This window comes from Salminus brasiliensis, chromosome 24, assembly GCF_030463535.1.
Source record: "Salminus brasiliensis chromosome 24, fSalBra1.hap2, whole genome shotgun sequence".
Classification (NCBI taxonomy): Eukaryota; Metazoa; Chordata; class Actinopteri; order Characiformes; family Bryconidae; genus Salminus; species Salminus brasiliensis.
Window position 1 is genome coordinate 18,080,687 of NC_132901.1, and position 23,732 is coordinate 18,104,418.

The 23,732-nt window shown below is 43.5% G+C and overlaps 1 protein-coding gene across 1 annotated transcript in view; it reads right to left on the bottom strand.

Moving 5' to 3' along the window:
• Nucleotides 1-23,732, bottom strand: part of LOC140547076 (phospholipid-transporting ATPase ABCA1-like) — a 237,774-nt gene that overhangs the window by 70,637 nt on the left and 143,405 nt on the right. The window contains exons 29-31 of the mRNA XM_072670600.1: nucleotides 21,641-21,768; nucleotides 20,276-20,374; nucleotides 17,815-18,007 (exon numbers count right to left, since the gene is read on the bottom strand). Coding sequence (XP_072526701.1) covers nucleotides 17,815-18,007; nucleotides 20,276-20,374; nucleotides 21,641-21,768 — 420 coding nt within the window. The remainder of the gene's footprint in view (nucleotides 1-17,814; nucleotides 18,008-20,275; nucleotides 20,375-21,640; nucleotides 21,769-23,732) is intronic.

The window sequence follows — 23,732 nt, forward strand, 5'->3', positions numbered from 1 at the left end:
CATTGTCTCATCCTTTAATTGCTAATTTGAACAGAGGGTGAAGGGGAGGACCTTTAAACTTGTCATAATTGGCAATTAACAGATCAGTAAGAGGCTCATCACCCTTACACATGCTCACACACCCCCATACACACACACGCTCTCTGTAAGAATGCCGAAACTTTTCTTTGTGACTCGGTTGCTCTTAGTGTTCAAGCTAATTAATGATATTCATATATGCAGATGATGCAGAGGTGTTGATTGGTGCTCTGTTGGTATAATTAAGGGAAACTGTGTCCCTTGTGTTCACACACAGTGCACAGCTTCAAAATTACCACACTTGTCTGGTGACACATGATTTTATGCAATAGCTCTCAATATTGGAAGTATCTCTGTAATGTTCCATGTGTAGTAGATATACACTAAATGGACAAAAGTATTGAGACACCTGCTCATTCATTGTTCCTTCCAAAATCAAGGGTATTTAAAAAATGGTTTGTGTAAATGTTCATACTCCAGTTAAGGCTACTAGACCTACTAGATTTTGAAGCATTGCTGTGAGAATTTGATAGCATTCAGCGACAAGATCGTTAGTGAGGTCAGTATATTTGACCATCACCCACTCAACTCATCCCAAAAATATTGGATGGAGCACCATCCATCATTCCCAAGAACACAGTCCCACTGCTCCACATCTCAATGCCGGGGGGCCTTTATACCCCTCTAGCCCACTCTTGGCATTTGGCATGGTGCCAATAGGTCCATCTATATGTCCATCCGCCTTAGAGAGTTCTATTCTATTGACAATACTTCTCCACATTAGAAGGGATGTCCACAGATATTTGGACATACAGTGTATTTAAATATGCCAATGTAATATTTCCCATACTGTAATATATAAGTACGCATATGTAATAACAGTCCCATAGCTCCACCGCCTCTTCTGAACTACCGCTGATGCAGCATCACAACTTGGCCAGCGCACTTGGAAGAAAAGCAAGGCTCCCCAGCTGTGATACAACAACTTACAGACGGCAGTGCTGACCAGCATCACACCAGGAGTGATGTGGGGAGGAAGTGTCATCAACCCACACCTGAGAGAGCAAGGCCAATTGTGCTTTCTCTGAATCTGTCTGTTGATGGCAAGCAGCATGACCCAGGGATTCGAACTAGATAGCGGGATTCGTCCTATAGGCCCTGTATGTCCTACATACATAGTATACAAGTACCTGTATATAATAATATGCTAATATAGAGATGTATATTATATAGAGATGTATAAATGTTATAAGATAGATATGGCACTGTACACACTCTGTGACTCTCAGTAATGAATGCCTCCAAGTATGTCTCTAAAGCTCAAAACAGACTTCTCCAGTCTGAAATGATCACAGATGCAGGCTACTTATGATGCCTGAGAAAGACGTTAGTCACACATGGAGGATAATAATGTTTCATTGTTTATCGATGATTCATTTTTTATTGTGTACGAGTGAAGTACAGTGCAGGGCAGTGCTTACTCACACAACGCTTATCATAACTTTTCATTGTTTTTCAGTGATTAACAAACCCTGGCATCGGGCAACATAGCAGTAATACAGTACCATGTGGCATTTGAAAATGATGACTGCATTATAAAACTGGGACAGTGTCAAGTTTTAGTTTCATGTCCAATAAACTGCCAAACAAATACACTTTCACTCTGTGATTGTCCATTCAAAACTCAATAAAACACACACATGCCCATCTGTAGTTTGTACATAAAGGCCAACTCTGGGAGTGTAATGGAATCTCTTGTAACCTTTTTTTCTATTGTGGTTTGGAAGGGTAATCTCAACCTAAATAAAGAGATTTAACAGCCGGTTTAAGATCAAGCATAAAATTATGCAGAGAGGGGCCAGTAGTTTCGAGCAATGTTCACATCAACCATCAGAAGGGGGGGGTGGTCATCTCTGGCTGGTTTGAGTATGTCTAGAACTGCTGATCTCATGGAAATTTTCAGTGCAAAAGTTTCTAGAGTTTACTCAGAATGGTGTAATAAGGAACAAACAGCCAGTGAGCGGCAGTTCTGCAGACAGATAAGAGAGATCAACAGTAGAAAAGCATCTCAGAGAGCAACCTTGAGGCCATGGTTACAATGGGCCACAACAGCAAGAGATACTCCATGTCAGGTTCCTCTTCTGTCAGCCAAGAACAGAAAGCTGAGGCTGCAGTGACTCAGCACAGCCATACCAAAACTGGGAAGCTGAAGACTGGAGAAACATAGGTCTGAGTAATCTCGATTTCTGCTGAGGCTTCTCACTACAGATGGTGGGGCCTGAATTGGTCGCCAACAGCATGTCAGCAATCGATGGACCCAACCTGCCTTGTGTCAACAGTCCAGGCTGGTGGAGGTGGTGGTGTAATCGCTTGAGAATGTTTTCATGGCCTACTTTCTTGGCCCACATTAAAACCCATCAGTCATTGCTTGAACACCACAGTGTATTTGAGTATTGCTGCTGACCATGTGCATCCCTTCATGACCACGATTTACTCATCCTCTAACGTCTACTTCCAGCATGTTAATGCACCACGTAACAAAGCAGAAGTCTTCACAAACTGGTTCCATGAACTCCACAATAAGAGTTCAGTGTCCCTCAGTGATCTTTCCAGCCACCAGACCTGAATTTAAGGGTGTATTTAGGCTTGGTTTGATTAAAACGAACCCTGGTGTGATTGCTCTGTCAGTGTGTCTCAAACTCTCGTACGCACCAACCAAGTGGGCCAAGACCGCCTGAGCTCATTTCAAAAGAAACCAAACGTAGAGTATGAGTTCACTCCTGCCCACTCAATCCACCAATGCCACGCCGTCCACATCTGCCCCCTTCCTCACAGGTGAGTTTCTGTGCAGACCTGTCTGATGCTTTGGTTTAGCGGGGCTGTGTCCCAAACCACACACTTCCACACTTTACAGTGTTTCACAACTAGCCACCATTAGAACTGCATTCATTGGAGTAGTGGCATCGACCTTAACATACGTTGTTCTGTGAACTGATTAGCATGTATACATTATCAGCAATGTGGTTTAAAGCTGATATCAAGTGTGTTATGTGTTTAATAAGACCAGCGGTTAGATTTGAGGCTTTATGCCACTAGTTATGGCATGGATCTGAACTGAAGCAGTTCTGCGAGCAAACAAGGGAGGCCCTTGCCAGTAGTAGTGCAGTGTTCCTAATAAAGTGCTCAGCGAGTTCACAGGCAGACACACATTTTTAAGACAACTACAGCCACCCTGGCCTGCTGAGATAATTCCTCGCTACAAGAGCCCAAGCAACTTCCATCAGGTCGGCGTTTAAGAGCACCTGCTGGAAGAACCTAATATAATTAGCCGTCCTTTGTCTCTACTGTCATGCACACACACACACACATGCATAGGATAGGACAAGAGCGAGGATAATAAGACATTTTCATTGTTTTTCAGTCGCACGCACGCACACACACACCACACACACACACACAGGTGCGTTCTGCCACCTTAGAAGGTTAATTGCTGAAGTTACTTTTCTGTGTGCCATCGCCATGGAAACTATGATTTTATTAACAAACTTGCACAGCCTATCTGTTTCCAAGGACAAGAAATGTGAAAAGAGAGAGAGAGCGAGAGACTATACTGAGAGTGAAACTGAACGGGGTGTTTTCGCAGGTACAAAGTCTTCGCCGTCTTTGTCATCCTTAAAGCACTCCTTCCTCCTTCATATGACTGACTCCAGGATGAATTTTAGTCTTTACGGAGTCATTTCCTCGTACCAGCAAGTGTCCTCGCCGTACCGCTGAGAAAATCCCACGAGCGAGGCTTGCATACGAATCTCAGCAGCTTAAAAAGTCCTTTCAGGAAGCAGTGTCTATGAGGCCTAACACTCATAACGCCATCCGACAAGATGTTTACGCAAATGACAGACACTGTCATTTGCGTAAATATAAATAAACAGGCACATACTGCGCTAAATCTAGTCTAGGAGTCTAGGCCTGCTAACTCACACATTTTGGCCAAATAGTAACTTAACTAAACCTTTGCTGTAAGGGCAAGTGATGCACTGTGCCTAGGTGTTTGGTGATGCACTCACACAAGGTTTCTGTTTGACAGTAACGATATGTAAATACATAAATATGTATAACGATACATATAAGTTCAGAAGGATTACTAAGGACTCCACCCACTCAAGTCAGTGACAGCTCTGGCTGTTATCAGGACAGACACGTATACACCCAAGCTGTAGTTGGGTTATGCAGCAGGACAATGATCCGAACCACATAAGCCTGTCCTCCTTTGAATGGCTTAAAAGAAACAAAAGGAAGGAAACAAAGGGTTTTGGAGTTATGCTGGATAGTGCTTGTATATTATGTATGTGCACACTGTCTGGATTTTGTTTAATACTAGAGTGATGCCAAATTCTTGGCCAATAAATCATTTTTTGTCATAAGGTGACATTTGCTTATTCTTTACACTGTGTAAAATGTGCCAATAGAAATGATCCAAAGTTACATTGAATAGTTTTTTTTCACATTTTTCTTCTCTTGTAAAGTTGCCATTTTTGAGACACAGTTGTTGTTTTGTTTTCCATGACCAAGAAAGACTATGGATCTCATATTCCTCCTCTAATCCTCACCATGTTCTACAGAGCCCTGATGATGGCCTACAAAGCCAAGAATGGACCAGCCTCTCCGTACTTGATGGCAAAGTTCAAAAGCCAATCTAAACCAAGAGTCCTTAGAGCTTCAAGTACGTCTCGGCTTGACCCGCCATTCCTTAAGATCCATGGAAGACAAGCGTCCAGGCTTCTTTCTGTCCTGCATCAAAATGGTGGAATGAACTTTCCCTGGGTGTCCGAACAGCAGAGACGCTCGCTGTCTTCAAACACAGACTGAAGACCCTCCTCTTCTGAGAGTACTTGGGCGAATAGTAGAGTACTATGGTCTCCATATTGACTTGTGTTTAGTAATGTCTAAAGCTTAGAGGTAAATTTTAATTTTTAGTCTATTCAAACTAGCTGAGGTTTTTCTTGAGTAAATAGCAAAGCCCTTTTGTAAGTCGCTCTGGATAAGAGCGTCTGCTAAATGCTGTAAATGTGGTTTACAGCATTACAGCTGGCTGGTCTCCCTCTGCGCACCATCAGGCCCCTGCAACTCATCCAGAATGCAGCGGCACGGGTCGTCTTCAATGTCCCTAAATTCAGCCATGTCACTCCACTGCTGCGTTCTCTCCACTGGCTTCCTGTAGCTGCTGCCCGCATCAGATTTAAAACCCTGACGCTGGCCTACAAAGCCAAGAACGGACCAGCCCCTCCGTATCTGATGGCAATGGTCAAAAGCCGATCCGCACCAAGAGCCCTTCGAGCTTCAAGTACGGCTCGGCTCGACCCACCATCCCTCAAAATCCGCGGAAGACAAGCGTCCAGGCTTTTTTCTGTCCTGGCACCAAAGTGGTGGAACGAGCTGCCCCTGGATGTCCGAACGGCCGAGTCGCTCGCTGTCTTCAAACGCAGACTGAAGACCCACCTCTTCAGAGAGTACTTGGACGAATAGTTCTATGGTTGCCTTATTGTATTGTGTTTAGTAATGTCTAAGCTTGGAGGTATCTTTTGTATTAGTCTATTCTAACTAGCTGAGGTTTTCTTGGGTAAATAGCAAAGCACTTTGTAAGTCGCTCTGGATAAGAGCGTCTGCTAAATGCCATAAATGTAAATGTAAATGTAAATGTAAATGGTTTTCCATCACTGTGTTTATTAAATATCTAAAAGGTCTCATCATGGACGTGTAGTATTATTTATAGTTACCATCCAACACCTGGTTTGGTAAATCAGTGCTTAATGATGGTAAATCAGGTGAGCTGCTGCTGCTGATGGAACTGAACACATCCACACTGTGCTGGCTGATGGAAGCATCCAGCAGAAACCTGGAACTAAGCTTAGTTTTTCAGACTGGCTCACAAGATCTCAACTACCTTCTTCAACATGAGAACTTCTTGTTCCTTTATACTGTATTTCTATTTACCTGCATCTGGTGGTCTAATGTGATCTGAAGTTTCCACAGTAAAAACTTATAATTTAGAAAAAAAAGTCCTGAACTTGGAGATATATTTTAATAACTGCAATTTCTTTCACCAATTTCTAATTTCCCAATTTCCTAAATTTTTCAATGGAACTTCTAGCCTACATCTCATTCTCCAGCTTCTCTTTGCTGGACGAGTCTAAAAAAACTAATGCTAATGCTTGCTGATTGGTTGAAGCACCACTCTTAAAAGCGTTGACCTGAGGAAGCTCTAGCCTAGCCCAGCATTGTTTTTGACCAAGAACTGCTGTCCAGTCAGTACAGTGTGCAGTTAGTTAGCTGAGAGATTGTAGTTGAGTCTGGTAGCTTTTAGTCTTAATAGGCTTATCCCCAGCTCTCACGGCTCTCTTCACAGCCATCATTCATGGCTCATTCAGCTTTTCTTGCTGTGCTCTCATCTCTGGTCATCTCTTCTTCTCCATCATCTTCTTCTTCATCTTTGCTTCACCCAATCATCTAGCATTAGCTTATAGCCTTTTTAGCCATTGCATTTAGCCCTGAAAGGTTTTGGAATTGTGATTTAAAAAATGAGAGTTTGTATGGACAAAAGTATTGGGACACATTCCATGTTCATTGTTGTTTCCAACAAAGGTTGATTAAAAGGTATTAAAAAGATTTTGAAGCATTGCTGTGAGGATTTGATTGCATTCAGCGACAAGAGCATTAGTAAGGTCAGGATGTTGGATGATCACCACCCCACCTCATGCCAAAAGTAACGAACGGTTTTATACCCCACTAGCCCGCGCCTGGCATTAGGCATGGTGTCAATGGGTTCATATGTGCAGCTCTAGAGAGTCCTATTTTTCTGGCAATACTTCTCTACAGGGACTAGACAAGCTGTGTGTGTGTGTGTGTGTGTGCACACATTTGCACATCTGAGCCAGCAATGTGGGCAACCTACAGTAGCTGAACGCATTCATTAGAAGGGGAGTCCACAAACCTTTGGACATATAGTGCAATCCTGCTTGTAAACACCCTATTTGTATGTTGTAGCATATCTGTAATCTGATTACTGTAACAGAATATGGTTACCATTACAATGAACATGCACACTAAATGAAGCGCCTAGTGTGTGTGTGTGTATGTATATATATATATATATATATATATATATATGTGTGTGTGTGTGTGTGTGTGTATGTGTATATATATATATATATATATATATATATATATATATATATATATATATATGTGTGTGTGTGTGTGTGTGTGTGTGTGTGTATGTGTGTGTGTGTGTGAGTGTATATAATGAATACAGGCTATGAACCGCTGCAGATGTGGCCTAATTAAAGCCGCAGTGGTGCTTTCTGAAGTCCCAGACAGACAAGTCTGTTCATCTATGAGCAGATGACAGCGGAGAACGTAGCTAGCGCTCTGTCAGAGCAAACACATCTTCTCCAATCTCACTAACACCAAAAACAAGCTTCGGCGTTTGTGTACCCTCTCCTCACGAAAAACGTCGTCTGGAGGAAAGTCAGTCTAGACTTTGGTAAATGTTTGCTAACTGGGTCAGCTGCCTCTTTCGCTACAGGCAAGGTTCCTGAGGAGAGAAAATAAACTGGTTTGGAGCGAGAGCGTGTGCGCGAGAGAGAGAGGGAGGGAGCGAGAGCGTGTGCACGCGCGAGAGATAAAAAAGCCGCTTCAATGCTAAGTTTACACTTGTGAGACGTGATTAGCATAGCCATGCTAATGTAGGCTAACTCTAGGTTATGTCGTGCACAGCATGTGTTTCCGACTGACGGCTCTGGGCTGTGTGTCACAGTGCTTTTTTTATTTTTACCCTCCCAGAAATTTACCAGAATAGCGAAAGCCCTGCGCTCAATGTGAAGCGAGAGGGTTTTTCTGGTGATCTGTGTTTTGTGCTAGCTGTGTTTATGAGATGCTATCTGCATATCTAAAAGCCAATGCTCGGGAAATCTGCATATCTCAAAAGGGAAGCTTCTGGATTTTCTGATGTGCTTTGCTTCTGCTGGAATCGGTTTGTATAAAGAGGTATGATGTTGTGAAGGTCCGAGGCTCGCGGCTGAGCTTTCTGTTTTAGCCGAGTGTTAGCTGAGGAGGATTCTGGCCATACGATGCTTGTCCCATGCACAAATACGTATCAAATATCACAGTAGGTCTTGCAAAGCCCCTGAATAATTTAAGTGAAAGGAAATATATCGCATTATAAATTTAGTATTACAAACCGCCAGTGCACGCCTTTCACTTGACTTACACATGGGAACATGTTACCAAGCTGACGGAGAAGGGTCTATCTGCAGAGTCGCAGGCAGGGCCGTCCTCTCAGCCCTGCACTCCCAGCTCCGGATATGATGTCATGTAAAGGTCAAGAGGCCTGCTGTTTGTAATGTGGAGAGCGCTGGAGAGGTTCTGATGGACGCAGCATGAACTGGCTGGTTTTTCCCCATTGCAGAGCATAGAATCAGATATTATAATGTACAATTATAAATAATGAACTAAATTAATATAGTAAAGTACATTTTTCACATTTACCATCAACACAGATGTGATTTCTGCTTCGTACGCGGATCTTCAAGGGTTATTTAGCAAAGGCAATGGTTCTATATGGATGCTTAAATTGTTCAGAACAATTTGAGCATTAGATTAGAACCACTGTAACTTAAAAAACAACTTAACTTAAAAGACAAGCCCACTTTCAGACTGGTCTTCATTCTGCACACAAACAGCACAGACATGCCGAGAAGCAGCAAACTGAGAGATCCAGCACAACGCAGTGCATTCGAAACAAGTGCAAGAGGATTTTATGCTAATACAATTTTAGCATTGATAAGCAGCAGCTAGCATCTCCAGTGCTTCATAAAACAGCAGTGAATTACAGGCACACAGCTGCAGATGTGGCTGAGGTGTAAAAGAGTGTAGCAGAGGAACAGCAAATCACTAAGAAGGATCTAGTTTTAGTCACGGAAAACGATCCAACATGGAAGCAGCTTGTGAACTGAGTAAAGTCCCACATGTGAAATGCTAAGCTCACATGCAAAACCTGGCCTCTCAGCGAGAGCTTAAGTTGCCCACTGTGTCAAGGCATTTTTGCACCGCGGCCACCACTGCAAAACCTCCCAGTTGACTTGCCAGATCACTTTCCTTTGTTTAATTAATAATAAGATACTGGAAGTAAATTTATTTGCTTTTAAAGTACATCAAGATTCATCGCAAATCTTTTTTTTAGCTGCCACTGTTTTCCACTTCTAATAACTGAGGAATCCTGGTTACACTACCGCTTACTGTCAGAGAAACGTGATGTTTGGTCTTTTGAAACCGAGTCCCGCAAGAGGACTTCATGCTAATGCATCTCTCCAATCAGAAGATAGATTTGCGCGTGTGATTTGTTTTTCTTAAAAATCAACACATTTTTAAAATAAAAGGCCGTGATTCAATTGGATGACTCGGGGAACGCCTTTGTTAACGCCCACATGAAGAGGGGGATTGCACTCGCATCCATTGCAGCACTAGATCAGTGTAAATGCAGCATTACAAGAAATGTATGGACTTTATTATGATTCTAAAGGTTCTCAAGTTTCTAACATCTCTTCCGTTTGGCATGAAAAAATAGGCAGCTCTCCGTTTAATGCATTCGGCTCCTGCAAACCCACAAAGGAATCATGCTTATTTATTAGAAAAGCTAGGTCTGACAAAAGATTTTCAGCCACTGAATTACCTTGAAAATGATCAATAGTGAAGATTTCAATGGCTTTCATGTCCCTTCTCTAAGCTGAACACACACACACACAAATGAGGCCTCAGGACCATTCAGCGAATTCTGCATACACTGAAGCTTGTTCTGCTCAAGACGTACGGGGAAAAGGGTCACAGTGTACAGACTGTAAAACAGCCTGAATAACAGAATAACAGTCTGAATAACAAATAATAATAAATAATATCCCGAGACATTGACACACTGACACAGTGCTTTTCAGTTTTGTGATATTGTTAGTGATACATTTGTTGATATTACGCTCATGATTAATATCTCGTGTTGTCGAGCAGTTTTTTTTTTGTACCTTTTCAAATCTGAAAATGACTATAGTTACAGGAAGTCAACCACTATGATCTGAGGATCGCTGGAGCCATCAGCAGCTGGAGGCAGCGAGAGCACAACTGGCCTCCTTAGAATGGTGTTGGTCAGCACAGGCATCTGTTAGCTTTCTCTTAGCTTTCTGTTAGCACACTGGCTAGAGATGCTGCTAATGCTGTTAATGCATACTAGGAATGATGTGGAGAGGCCAGTTGTGCTCTCTCAGCTTCTGGCTGCTGATGGCAGCGATCCTCAGCAGTTCGAGAAGAGGAAGAAGCTGGCTTTGCATGTGTCGGAGGAGACATGTGCTGGCCTTAACCCTCCTAGTGATAGGAGGAGTTCTTATGAACAGGGATTGAATAACTGGCTGTTCAAATTGGCTCGAAAATGGGGTGCAGTTTGAAATTATTGAATGTATTTGTAAAAAAAAAAAAAGGATAAACATGAAGCGTCTGGAAACGAGTTCCAGTTTAAAACCTGATATCGCATCACATGATCACAATAAACAATATTATCGCAAATGACAGATTTTACTAAATTAATGGGCAAGAAATTTGCATTTGTACATGATGAAAGATGAAAATGAGGACTGAAAGGCAGGGTAAGCACTGATACCCCTGATTTGGAGCACAAATGTAATATTTAACCACCCCTCCCATCCCCTCCTATTTTTTTTATTCCATCATTCAGAGCGGATGTTTAATACAGTGAGGACTACCTGTACTCGTATCATTTTCTGTCATTTTCATGTCTTTTTCTTGCAGCTTCTTTGAAATATTTAATGAGAGAAAACACCACTAACTTGGCTTATTTAGGAATTTACAATTCTCTCAGAGCCTCGAAATGATGAGTAGTTCGGGAGCTGTGGGCTCTTGTTGGAGAGCTGACGTGACTCACTAAAAACAGTCTAGCTGCTTTCCATTGCTAGCTTTACAGCACAAGAAGAAATCAGGAAGGATAGCTGTAACACGTGTTGCTTAACTGCGCATTTTAGCATTGATGAGCAGCAGCTAGCATCTCCAGTGCTTCATATAACAGCAGTGAATGAGAGGCACACAGCTGCAGATGTGGCTGAGGTGTAGAAGAGTGTAGCAGAGGAACAGCAGATCACATTCAACTAAGAAGGATCTAGTTTTAGTCACGGACAACGATCCAACATGGAAGCAGCTTGTGAACTGGGTAAAGTCCCACATGTGAAATGCTAAGCTCACATGCAAAACCTGGCCTCTCAGCGAGAGCTGAGTCAAGGCATTTTTGCACCGCGGCCACTACTGTGAAACCTTCCAGTTGACTTGCCAGATCACTTTCCTTTGTTTAATTAATAATAAGATACTGGAAGTAAATTTATTTGCTTTTAAAGTACATCAAGATTCATCGCAAATCTTTTTTTTAGCTGCCACTGTTTTCCACTTCTAATAACTGAGGAATCCTGGTTACACTACCGCTTACTGTCAGAGAAACGTGATGTTTGGTCTTCTGAAACTGTTGTCTCCCACTGGAAATCAAAGTGTAATTGGTTGATTGACATCCTGATTATGTTGGTGGTTTATCTGACCCATTGGGTCTTCAGTTCTACCAATGAAGTCCCAAACAATGGACGTATCTGCCAAGAGACTAGGGGAACCAAATCACGATTGGACACTTTTCCCATCAAAAACTGTAACCCTTTTGTTTCCAACCAAAATGTAACAATGGAATTGACATTTATAGCAGTTAGCTAACGCTCTTTTTCAGAGCTACTTTCAAAGATACTCGTATTACAAAGGGGGGCAAATGTAGAGTTAAGAGTCTTGCCCAAGGACTCTTATTGGTGTAGCACAGCATAGCCACCCAGACCAGGAATCAAATCCTGGTCTCCCTCCTGGTGTGGTAGCTCACTGGCAGGTAGTGGTGTTATCTGTTGCACCACATCAACCAATAAGAGTAGTGCTGTTTAAGTACAAGCAGCGCTGTACTGATTATAAAAATAACCTAGAAATTCTAATTCCCAGAAATCATAGACCTTCCCTGAAGACTTAGCAGGCCCTCCAAGTTCCCCAGTGGTAAACGGCTAGATTAAACACAGACATTCTCTGAAGACCTGAGCCCTGAGGGTTCCCCAAAGGTGTAAGGCTCCCTTTGATGTAACTTTAAAAAGAAAACAAGAGAAGCTTGTCAAGCTTGCAAGACCTTCATCTAGCACAGTAAAATACACTACTGACAAAAGTATTGGGACACCTGCTCATTCACTGTTTCATGCGAAATTTTGTTGGAGTAACTGTCTCCAGGGAAGACCGCTATTCAGCGACAAGAAAATTATTGAGGTCAGGATGTTGGATGATTCCCACCTCAACTCATCCCAAGCATATTGGATGGTGCACCATCATCATTCCTGAGATACCTGGCATTAGGCACAGTGCTAATGTTTATCTGCTCCAGGGAGTCCTATTCTATTGGCAGTACTTTTGCAATTACAGGCACTAGACAAGCTGTGTGTGTGCATTTGCACATCTGTGTCAGCAGTGGGTGCAACTCAACGTAGCTGAATGCATTCATTAGAAGGGGTGTCCATAAACATTTGGACACAGAGTGTATCAAGCATCCAGAAAACATGGGATCATAGCCTGCATAGAATGCAAGCTGCTTAAGTACATTAATGCTCACCTTGAAAAATAGATATCATTAAAATATCATAGAAATGATCATCATATTGATTAATATTGCCAATCTCTATGTTATATAAGAGCGTCCCTTTTTATCTGCCTCTCTCTCTCTCTCTCTCTCTCTCTCTCTCTGGTTCATTGATCAGGCTTCCACTGAGTGCTTGGGTGGTGGTAGGTCATGCGTATGTCACTGTAGTAGTAATACTTGATAAAGCATTAGCATTGATTTCTGCAAGGGATGCACAGGGCCTGACTCAGCATTTACAACAGTACAAGGAGAACAGGAGGGGTGGAGATGGAAAGGAGGGGGAGGAACACGGACAGATAGGAGGAACCTTGCTTTTTGAGGCCTAGCAAATAGCAGATTTCAGATCGTCTGCATGAAAGCCACTCACAAACAGCTGATAGAATAGGGCACAGACAGAGCTTCTAAAACAGGCTAAGAACCATATTAGAAGAGTCATATTAAAATGAAATAAAACGAAATGGTTGCACAGCTGATCCACTGCCTCTCACTGGTTGCTATGGTATCCCAGGTGGTTGCAATGGTTTTGCTAAGTTGTTGCTAAGTGGTTGCTATGGTATTCATGGCAGTTGCAATGCTGTTGCTGAGTGGTTTCTAGATGGTTGTAATGGTGTTGCTAAGTGATTGCTATCCAAAATAGGTGCTATTCTGTTGCCAAGTGGTGGTTAGGAGGTTGCCATGGTGATGCTTGGTGGTTTCTCAGTGGTTGCTCTGGTGTGGGTAGGTGGTTGCTAAGGTATCCCAGATGGTTGTTATGCTATTCCCAAGTGGCTGTTGGGTGGTTGTTATGGTAACAGTAGGTGGTTGCTATGGTGCTTTTTATTGTGTTGTTAACTGGTTGCTGTGGTATCTAAGGTAGTTACTATGGCATCACTATGGTGTATCCCAGATGGGTGCTATTCTGTTGCTATGTGCTTACTAGGTAAAATATTGCAAGATTAATTGTTATGGTATTTCAGCCAGTTGCTATGGTGTTTAGTGGTTGCTTGGTAGGTGATTGTTAGGCAGTTGCTATGGCATTGCTTTGGTGTCTCACCTGGTTGCTATGCTGTTCCCAACGTGGTTCTCATAGTGATAGTAGATAGTTGTTGTGGTATCCCAAGTGGTTGCTACAGTGTTGGTAGGTGATTGATATGGTTTTTAGTGGTTGGTAAGCGGTTTCTATGGTGTTTCTAGGTGCTTTGTATTGTGTTGTTAGCTGGTTGCTATGGTATCTAAGGGGGTTGCTATTATGTTGCTATGTGCTTGCTAGGTGAGTGCAACAGAATTGCAAGAGTAGTATTTCAGGGAGTTGCTATGGTGTTTAGTGGTTGCTAGGGTGTTGGTAGGTGCTTGTTGCTAAGGTACCCCAGACCGTTGCTTTGGTGTGTCAGGAGTGCATATCAGTCGGCTGCTATGGTACTCCATGTGGTTGTGTGTTTCTAGTGTATTTGTATCATTGTGATGGCAGTAGGGTGCCAAAACATTTGCACCCAATTCATTTCTATGGGGAAAAATCTGCGATGCATTCATCCAATCAAAAAGCCGAATACAAGCCAGAATCCCACCATCAGACCCAACAATCTTTGCAATGCGCAACCATAATAAACACAGACATATGCTCCAACGCTGATGTAGACAGATTAGCTCTAGAAGGTGATGCTGAATGTGACATGGTGCCAGAACAGCGTGACAGCAGACAGATGGTATGCTTCCTGTAGTGATGCCATCTCAAATTATGCTCCAAAAGCCTGATTTCTGCAGTTGTCGGTGGTTTGGATTCACTGTATCGGGACGTGGATGCACTTTGTAAGTGTATTTATTATGCAGTAGTACACGTAGTTAAGAGCCAAAGCACACCAGCCCATCATTCTGTACAGACTGCAAAACATCTGAACACCGGCTGTAGGCTTTAAAGCTGGAAGAAACGCCTCGTTCCAGATGTAGTCGAGCTTCCAAGATGTTTGTGGCTAATGCCTTTGAAGCTCATGATGCTCCACCAGTTGGTGTTGCATCATTACACTTGCTTATGTTTAGCTGTTGAGTAATCTCAAATATAGACTGTATTAACAGTGGGTAGCACCTTCTTTTAACCTCAGAACGGCTTCAGATCTTCGTGGCCTGGATTCTACAAGATGTTGGAAACTTTTCTTTTGAGATTCTGCTCCATGCGAACATGGAGATACCATACTACATCCCAAAGATGTTTTACTGGACTTGGATCAGGCGACTGGAAAGGCCACTGAAGGACGCTGAACTCATTGTCGTGTTCGTGAAACCAGCTTGGGGCAACTCTGGCTTTGTGACATGGTGGTGCACCATTACACCACCACCTCCACTAGCCTGGACTGTTCACACAAGGCAGGTCGGGTCCATCAACTCAGGCTGTTGGTGCCAAATTCTAACCCTACCATCTGTAGTGAGGAGCCTCAGCAGAACAAAACAGAACAGAAGATTCATCAGACCAGGCTGCGTTTTCTGGTCTTCATCATCGGTTTAGGTGAGCCTGAGCTGAGCCACTGCAGCCTCAGCTTTCTGTTCTTGGCTGACAGAAGCGGAACCAAGCATGTTTTTATCAAGGCTGGACCTATTGGATCAACAAGGTGTTACTGTCTGCAGTACTGACGCTCACTGAAAGCATTTTCTGGATTCCATCACTTTGAGTAAACTCTAGAGACTGTTATGCTGACAATCCAGGAGATCAGCAGTTCTAGACATGCTCAATCCAGACCTTCTAGTCCCAGCAATCATACCACTCTCAAAGTCACTGAGATCACATGTTTTCCTTGTTCTGATGGTTGATGTAGACGTTTCTTAAAGCTACTGACCCGTATCTGCAAGATTTGATCTACACACATATACACAATCTAATGAAACACAAATCCAGAACCTAAGGGACTAACATGTGTTCGGTATCGGCATAGTATCTGGATCTATTTTGACTGGATTCAGTGTGACCAGTAGAGAACAGATTCTACTTACAGTAATATTCATTCATATTAACGTTTTTTATAAATACGACAGACGTATTTCTGCTTGCCTGATGGCATCCGATCCCAGAAAACACATTCTGTGATCATATTAAATATGGACGAGAGCCCAGAGAGGTCCAGTGGAATAAGGCACTGTCACTACGACAGTGAGAGAGATTAAGCAGAGGATCGCTGGTTTGAATCCGGATCATGCAGAATCGGCAGCCGGGGCCCAGAGAGAGTACAACGGGCCTTGCTCTCTTTCCAGGGTGGATAGATGGCACTTTTCCCCTACATCACTCCAGTACAATACTGGCGTCTGCTGGCCGATGCATCAGAGCAAGGTACACATCGCTTTTCTTTGAGAGTGTTGGTGGCCCAGTGACACTGCATCAGCGGTAGTTTAGAAAAGGAGGCGCTGGCTGGCTGCGCATGTGTCGAAGGAGCCGTGTGTTGGTCTTCACCCGTCAGTGCTGGGGGCACTGCATGTGATGGGGGAATATGTATGGGTCGGGTGATTGGTGGTGCAAATTTGGAGAAAATAAATGGATTAATAGATGACAGAGTTAAAAGGAGGTAATGGGGTGGTGGAGGGTTGCATAGACTTGGACAGGTGAACGAGGTAGAGATGGAACTTATAGGATGTTAGATTGGGGGGAGGCTCCATTCAGAACTTAATGGCAGATGTAAACAGACTCTAAGAATGTATATTAGTATTGTGTAGTTCCTCCTTTTGCCTTGATGACCACCTCACACAGCCTTGTCTTATTTCCAGATATGAAAACTACAAAAAATATAGAGATTCTGAAACCAAAACCATATTGTGGGATCCGGTGGCATCATTCCTAGGAGAAATCTTAAGTGATTTTAACATGAAAACTCTGTTGCAGCCCGATACTAAAATATAGGGGAAACTTGTTAACTGAGTTCAACAACTATGCAAATTTCACACATGTCCAGAAACCTCCTTTTGAGACCCCACATCTATTATAAATAAGGCCAGCCTAAGAAAATGGCCTATTTTGAAGAAGGACGAACACTCAGCTCTCAAAGCGGGTTACCATAGCCCATAGAAAATAATGTGCTCGGTGTTCTGCACCAAATGATCATGCAGGCAAGTTAACCTTTATTCACCCACCACTAGAAAACTGTTAAAGAAAGAAATCTGAAAATCAGGATCAGAAAAACTACAAACTAGACCTGACTGAACCTATGTTTGTCAGACAGGAGGGGTTATCCTTATGTAAAGCCTTAATATCAAATCTACACTGATCAGCCATAACATTAGCAGCACTGATAAGTGAAGTAGGAAACATTGATCATCTTCATCTACAGTGGCATTATCTGTCAAGGAGTGGGATCTACACATTAGGCAGCAAGTGAACAGTCAGTTCCTATAGGTGATGAAGGTGTTAACAGTAGGAAAAACAGGCAAATCGTGATGGCTAGACGACTGGGTCAGAACATCTCTAACATCAGGAAGGTGTTTTGGGGTTTCTCTGGTATGCAGTGTTTAGGACCTACCAAAAGTGGTCCTAAAAATGACAACTGGTGAACCAGCAACAGTGTCATGGGCACCTTAGGCTCATTGATGTGATCCTAGAGAAGCGATGGGATCAAACCAACCAGGGACCAACCACAGCAAATCCCACTGGTGGGACCCTACCTGCTTAAGGGTTACAGGATCTGCTAATAATGTCTTGGTGCCAGATACCACAGGACACCTTCAGAGGTCTTGTGGAGTCCATGCCTCAAACGGTCAGATTTGGTGTGGTGGCACAAGTTGGATTTCCTCAATGTTAGGCAGGTGGTATTAATGTTATGGCTGATAGACAACATATGGACAAACTTCCATCAACTGCTTCTGATGTATTTATTTATTTAAATCAATACACAGATCCACAAAACTGAGACAGTGTAAACAGACACCGGTTCAACGAGCCAGAACCACACACAGGCACTCTGACTTACAGTTTGAGTTTGCTGGCATTTCTCAAAGAACTTTGTGCCCATGTGCACTGGGCTTAAGCTTAAGCTTAGCCCTAAAGTCTGGCGATGAAAACTGAAATCTGGGGTTGCCAAGTCATGACTTACCTGAGGTGGCGGTAATCCTCCAGCACCAGGTGGGCAGTCAGGGAGCATGATGTTGCGCTGGGGCGTACTGCACTGGCAATTCGGCGAGGGGTTCTGCATGCTCCAGTTACCATTCTGAAAGATTTCGAGGATGGAGGGGTCCACAGCAGGAGTGGACCAGTCTGTCGCTCCCGCAGAAACACATGGGTATTTACTAAGAGAGAGACAGGCAACACAGTCATGTTATCTTCAACAACAGGGCTACTAGATCTAGTTTTCCCAGAGGAAGTTACGGCATGTTATTTGACTGGATTTGATTGGCTGATATTGTATCGTAAGGTAATGACCACTGGTTCACAAGGTTACATTTTTAGGGGGGTTTCTGTAGGGTCAAAATGAAACACACAGGGTCAGAAAAACACATACAGCACGTAATACTTGGTTAAATGTCATGGGGTGCAAGTTGACAGAATTTTGGTTGGGTATTTGACCACATGTCATGGCAGAATTGAGGTCAGGCCTTAGGGAAGACCATTCCAAAAGCTTACTGTTGGCCTGCTTTATCAATTCGTCGATTCTGATCATTTGAGATACCACTGAGGAATTCTCAGCTAGTCCTCCTTCTTCATTAATCCTTAATTCTTAATCATCAATATTCTATCCACTTCCAACAGTCCTGGAACATGTTGCTACCACCACCATGCTTAATAGCTAGTACAGTGTTCTTGGGGTTAAATGCCTCTCCTTTACCCCACTTTGTCTTTTCAAAATTGAAATGCCACCATTCTTCACCCCAGTAGCCTTATTATCATTCTCCTTTGGACAACAGTTCAATCGTGTCTATTGCCCATGAGGATTTTTCTGCACTCTGCAACAACTGACTGGTGTGCTCGAAATCAGGCATGGTCATGGTATTCTGTCATGACTGTGGGAGAAGGGCTCAATGTTCTTAAGATATACTGAGTGCCTTCCGATGACATATCAGTGGTGCCCCATGGGCCACGGGGAATGGCGACTCTAACTGACTAAATGACTGGTACAGAGCAACCGACGTGCCACAGTGGACCAGTTAACCTCCATAATGAACGCCTTCCATCACCTTATACAGTCCAAGGTCTCACTAGTGCCATCTGAGCCAAGGGTGATTATACCTATTGGTGGTCCTAATATTCTGATATGACTGTGTATATTGTGACGTTGCTTTGTATAATATGAGATGATATTGTAAAGTATTGTATTATATTTTTGTAGTGTGGTGGTCCCGCTTGAAAGGTAGATTTGACCCCAAGACTCCTAGTGAGTGGAGCAGGGATTGAAGCAGGTAAGCCACCATCCAGTTATGGAGGGCAGGACCCAAGTGCAGAGCAGGCAGAGAGCTGGAAGAAAATAAAAAGTGGCTGGATGAATGGTAATCGAAGCGACACAGTCAGGTTGCTGGGCAAGAAACTTGAGAAAGGAAACAGCTTGAGACAAAAGGACAGGGCAAGATAAAGGGGGCTTGAAAAGCAGCTCATATGTCCTCTACCCAAATATTAATGGCTGGTTAACTTGTCAAAACTTCATACTGGATAATAAGGAAGAGCTCTGTTCACAAACAATGTATTAGAAAGACCTGTATACCTACACATTCATGCTTTCATTGTCTAATCAGCCAATCATGTGGCAGGAGTACAATGCTTACAATCTTGCACATTTGGGCCAGCAGCTTCAGGTAATGTTTTCATCGACTATCAGAAAGGGGATCCCAATTATATGCATAGCATAACTGTTGGGGTCAGAGGGGGTGGTTTGAGTATGTCTAGATCTCCTGGATATTCTGGACAGATGATGACCAGACTGGTCAAGCTAAGAGAAAGAGTACAGTAACTCTGAAAAATTCATCAGCCCAACCTTGAGGAGAATGGGCTTCAACAGCAGAAGAGGATGATGGGTTTCACTTCTGTCAGCCAAGAACAGAAAGCTGAGGCTGCAGTGGCTCAAAAGAGGCTCACCAAAACCAGGCAGCTAAAGACAGGAGGCTTCCTGGTCTGATGAATCTTGGTTTCTACTGAGGTTCCTCAATACAGATGGTAGGGTCAGACCAACAGCATGAATCCATGGACCTAACCTGCCTTGTGTCAACAGTCTGATATGGTGGAAATGGTGGTGTGGGGACTGTTTTATGACCACAGGCATTGCTTGAATGCCACAGCCTATTTGAGTATTGTTGCTGACCATGTGCATTCCCTCATGACCAGTGGGAGACTGGCAGGATGAAGGTGCTCCTAAAAGATCTGCATGAATTGTGTGTGATGTCAACATGGAGGACCCTAATGAGACCATGTCCAGTTTAAGAACAGTCGTCCTAATAAAGTGCTTGGTGAGTGTATCTCGGGACCATAAGGTGAAGGTTTACAGCCGAGGCAGTCACACATACCAAGTGTGTATGAACTGTGAAGCACTCATTCTAACACACACACACACACACTTTGGCAGAACTCACGGTATAGGGTTGCTCTCCATGCATCGTGTGCCAAACCCCGGCTCATTCAGGAGGGAACGTGTCACACTCACCACCTCCGCCTCAGCTGGCCTGTCAGCACTGTAATACACACACACACACACACACACACACCGCTGAGTCAGAGGACTTCTGTCACAGTCAGACTACTCAGGGCTAAGGTTCTAATCTCCTCATTACTGCCTGCTGTTTTCACAAACACACACTCAGCAGACTGGATAAACAACACACACACATACACACATCCCTACATTACAGACAGAGCAACAGACTTGGTAAATATTACACACACACACAAACACATACACAATGTGCTATGACTAGCAGCCTTGCTGAGAAGACCAGATTGAGTAAATATTGCCCTGGAGAGTTAGACTTGTGGTACAGCCCAATAACCTCTCTCTCTCACACACATACACACACACACACACGCACACGCACACGCACACGCACACGCACACGCACACGCACACGCACACGCACACGCACACGCACACTGCTGTGATCACATGAAAACACTAACATTTCTCCCAGTTTCTAAATTTCTTTTGGATTAATGAGCCGACAAAATTGACTACAATTACAATAACAATGATTGTCTGCTAACACTTTCCGCACTTTCCAAGATCAGAAATTATGTAATTACTTAAATTATAAGTATAAGAATACACAGCTCTCTTGACTGATCATCTGATTTCACCATAGCAACCATTTCATTATTTCTTTCCCCATAGAAATGACTGCCGGAACATTGTGGGCAAAGGTCAATGCACCGTTTTATATGCGCACCATGATACAGGCGCACTAGCAACACCTAGGCGACCACCTGGGATACCTGAGCAACTCATTAGTAGTTTGAATAACACAGCAATACTCTAGTAACTACCTGAAATATTGAGATACTATGGAAACCACCTACCAATTCGCAATCAGCCACTTGGAACACCCTAGCAACACTCTCACAACCACTTAAGAACATCCTAGCACTTGTTAAGTTACATTCTAGCTGTTGTTAAGGACACACACACACACACACACACACACACACACACACACACACACACACACACACACACACACAGCGGTGGGCAGCCAACTCCAGCGCCCAGGGAGCAGAGAGGGTAAAGGGCCTTGCTTAAAGGCCCAACAGTGGCAGCTTGCCAAGCCCGGGAACCGAACCCACAACCCTGTTATTGATAGCCGGCGCTCTAACCGCTGAGCCACCACTGTCCCTTATATTATTATAATAAATGTTTTTACAACAGTAACAGTACTTTATTCAGTTACAGTCCTACAGAACAATATCTATGGATGTGTGTGTGTGTGTGTGTGCATGCCTGTGTGTACCTGTAGAAAGTGTTCTGTGGTTTTCCATACATCCATGGCTGCAGTTCCAGACTGGGATACTCCACAAACGGAGGTACAATCAGAGAGAAGATCAGAGACAGACACACAAAAAATGCCGGCAGGACCACCTATTACACACACACACAAACACACACACACAAACACACACATATACACATTAGTTTTTAGTCTGGGTTGTTTTCTGGATGTAATCAAACCCCAAGCTTAAATCATACTCACATCTATAGTGAGACATGCAAAAGTTTTGGCACCCCATGGTCATGGAAATGCACAGAATTTCACACACTGCGGACAAACCCCAGTGTGACCGGGGCTGTATACTGTAAAGCATAGACAATATACAAATCCTAGTAGTGCAGGTTTGGCAGGTAGAGCGCTAAACATTAACATGCTAACCTGTTTTCTACTAACAGAAAGTGATGAAGGGTTGCTATGCCAACCTGCATCTCTGCATTGAGCCGTTCTGCTATTTTATTCTCTAATAGCTTTTCCTGACCTGAGTAGCTCCTCCCTTTTTGTTTTTTGTTGCATTCTGGGATTATAGTGTCCATTATACTCAAAAACTGACCAGTCCAGTATATTGGAAATTTGAGTATCATCATCTTTGACACTTTTATCTATACTACATACTTCCTACTCAGCTAGTATTCGTAATTAGTACGCAACTGGGACCCACCCAGAGTATTTATCAGGCTTTGATGTTGGCATCACCTGGCCTTATCTAACTGTGATGACTGTAACCAAACCATAGCCCTAAGAAGCTACTGAAGGTCTGAGAAGTTATCTGAGAGCTCAAATACCTTGAGGAGGGTCCATGGTGCTTCAGACATTGAGCAGAATGTTTGATCTTTAACGTCGTGGTTTCTGGAGATCAGTTAATCTCATACCCACTTACCTACTTACAGTAACCAGCTTTGCTGAACCAGCCCAGTTTTCTGTGTGTGTGTGTATGTATGTGTGTATGTATGTGTGTGTGTGGGGGGGGGGGTGGAATTAGCTGGAGAAGAGTGGGTCCTTTCAATGTGTCAGTGGCTCATCAGCCTCAACAATGACTCCACACACTCTTCATTCAGAACACACGCAGGCACACACACACACACACACTCTGTGTCAGACAGTGGTGTGTGTTTGTTTTGGCTGGGCTCTAAAAGGTTTTGATTAAACACTTTCAAACAGCGCCAGAGTCACCCCGCCCTCCACCCGCCAATCAGCTCTCTCTCTTCTTCTCTTCCATCCCTCTCTCGCTCGCACTCTCTCTCTCTCTCTATCTCTCCCTGCTGCACACACTCTCTCTCTTTTTTTTTTGTTCTTTCTCTCCACCCCTCCCTCTCTCTGTCTCTACCCCCTCTGCCTTTTCTCATTCTCTCTTTCTCATACATTCCCCCGCTCTCTCTCTCTCTCTCTCTCTCTCTCTCTCTCTCTCTCTCATTCTCTCTCTCTCTCTCTCTCTCTCTCTCTCTCTCTCTCTCTCTCTCTCTCTCTCTCTCTCCTTTTTTGTGTTGTCTCTTATACATTGCCTATCTGTGTCTCTTTCCCTCCTCTTTTCATTTTCCTGCCTCCCTCTCACGTTCTTCTCCTGTCTTCAGTCTCACACGCCTTCACTCACTCTCTCTCTCCTCCTCCCCGTTTCTCCATCTCTCTCTTTTCTCCTTCCCTTTCTCTTTCTCTCTAGTCTCTCCTGTCTTTCTCCTCTGCCTCTGTTTACTCTCTTTCTCTGTCTCTTTCCCGCTATATTTCCCTCTCTCCCCCTTTCTCTCTTCCTCTATGTCTTCCATTCTTTTTCTGCTCCCCCCTCATTCTCCCTCTCTCTCTCTCTCGCTGTCTTCTTTTTCTCTCGTTCTCAGTCTCTCTCACTCCCTCCCTTCTTCTATTTATTTCTCTCCCTCACCCTTTTTTTCTCTCTCTTTTTTCTCTCTATCTTTTCTCCCTCCTCCCTCTCTCTCTCCTCACTCTTTCCTTTTCCTCTCCTCTCCGTTTTATTTCCCCTCTCTCTTAGTCTTCTTTTTGTTTCTCTCTTTCTGTCTCTCTTCCTTTCTTTTATCTCTTTCTCTGTCTCTCTCTCTCATGCCCT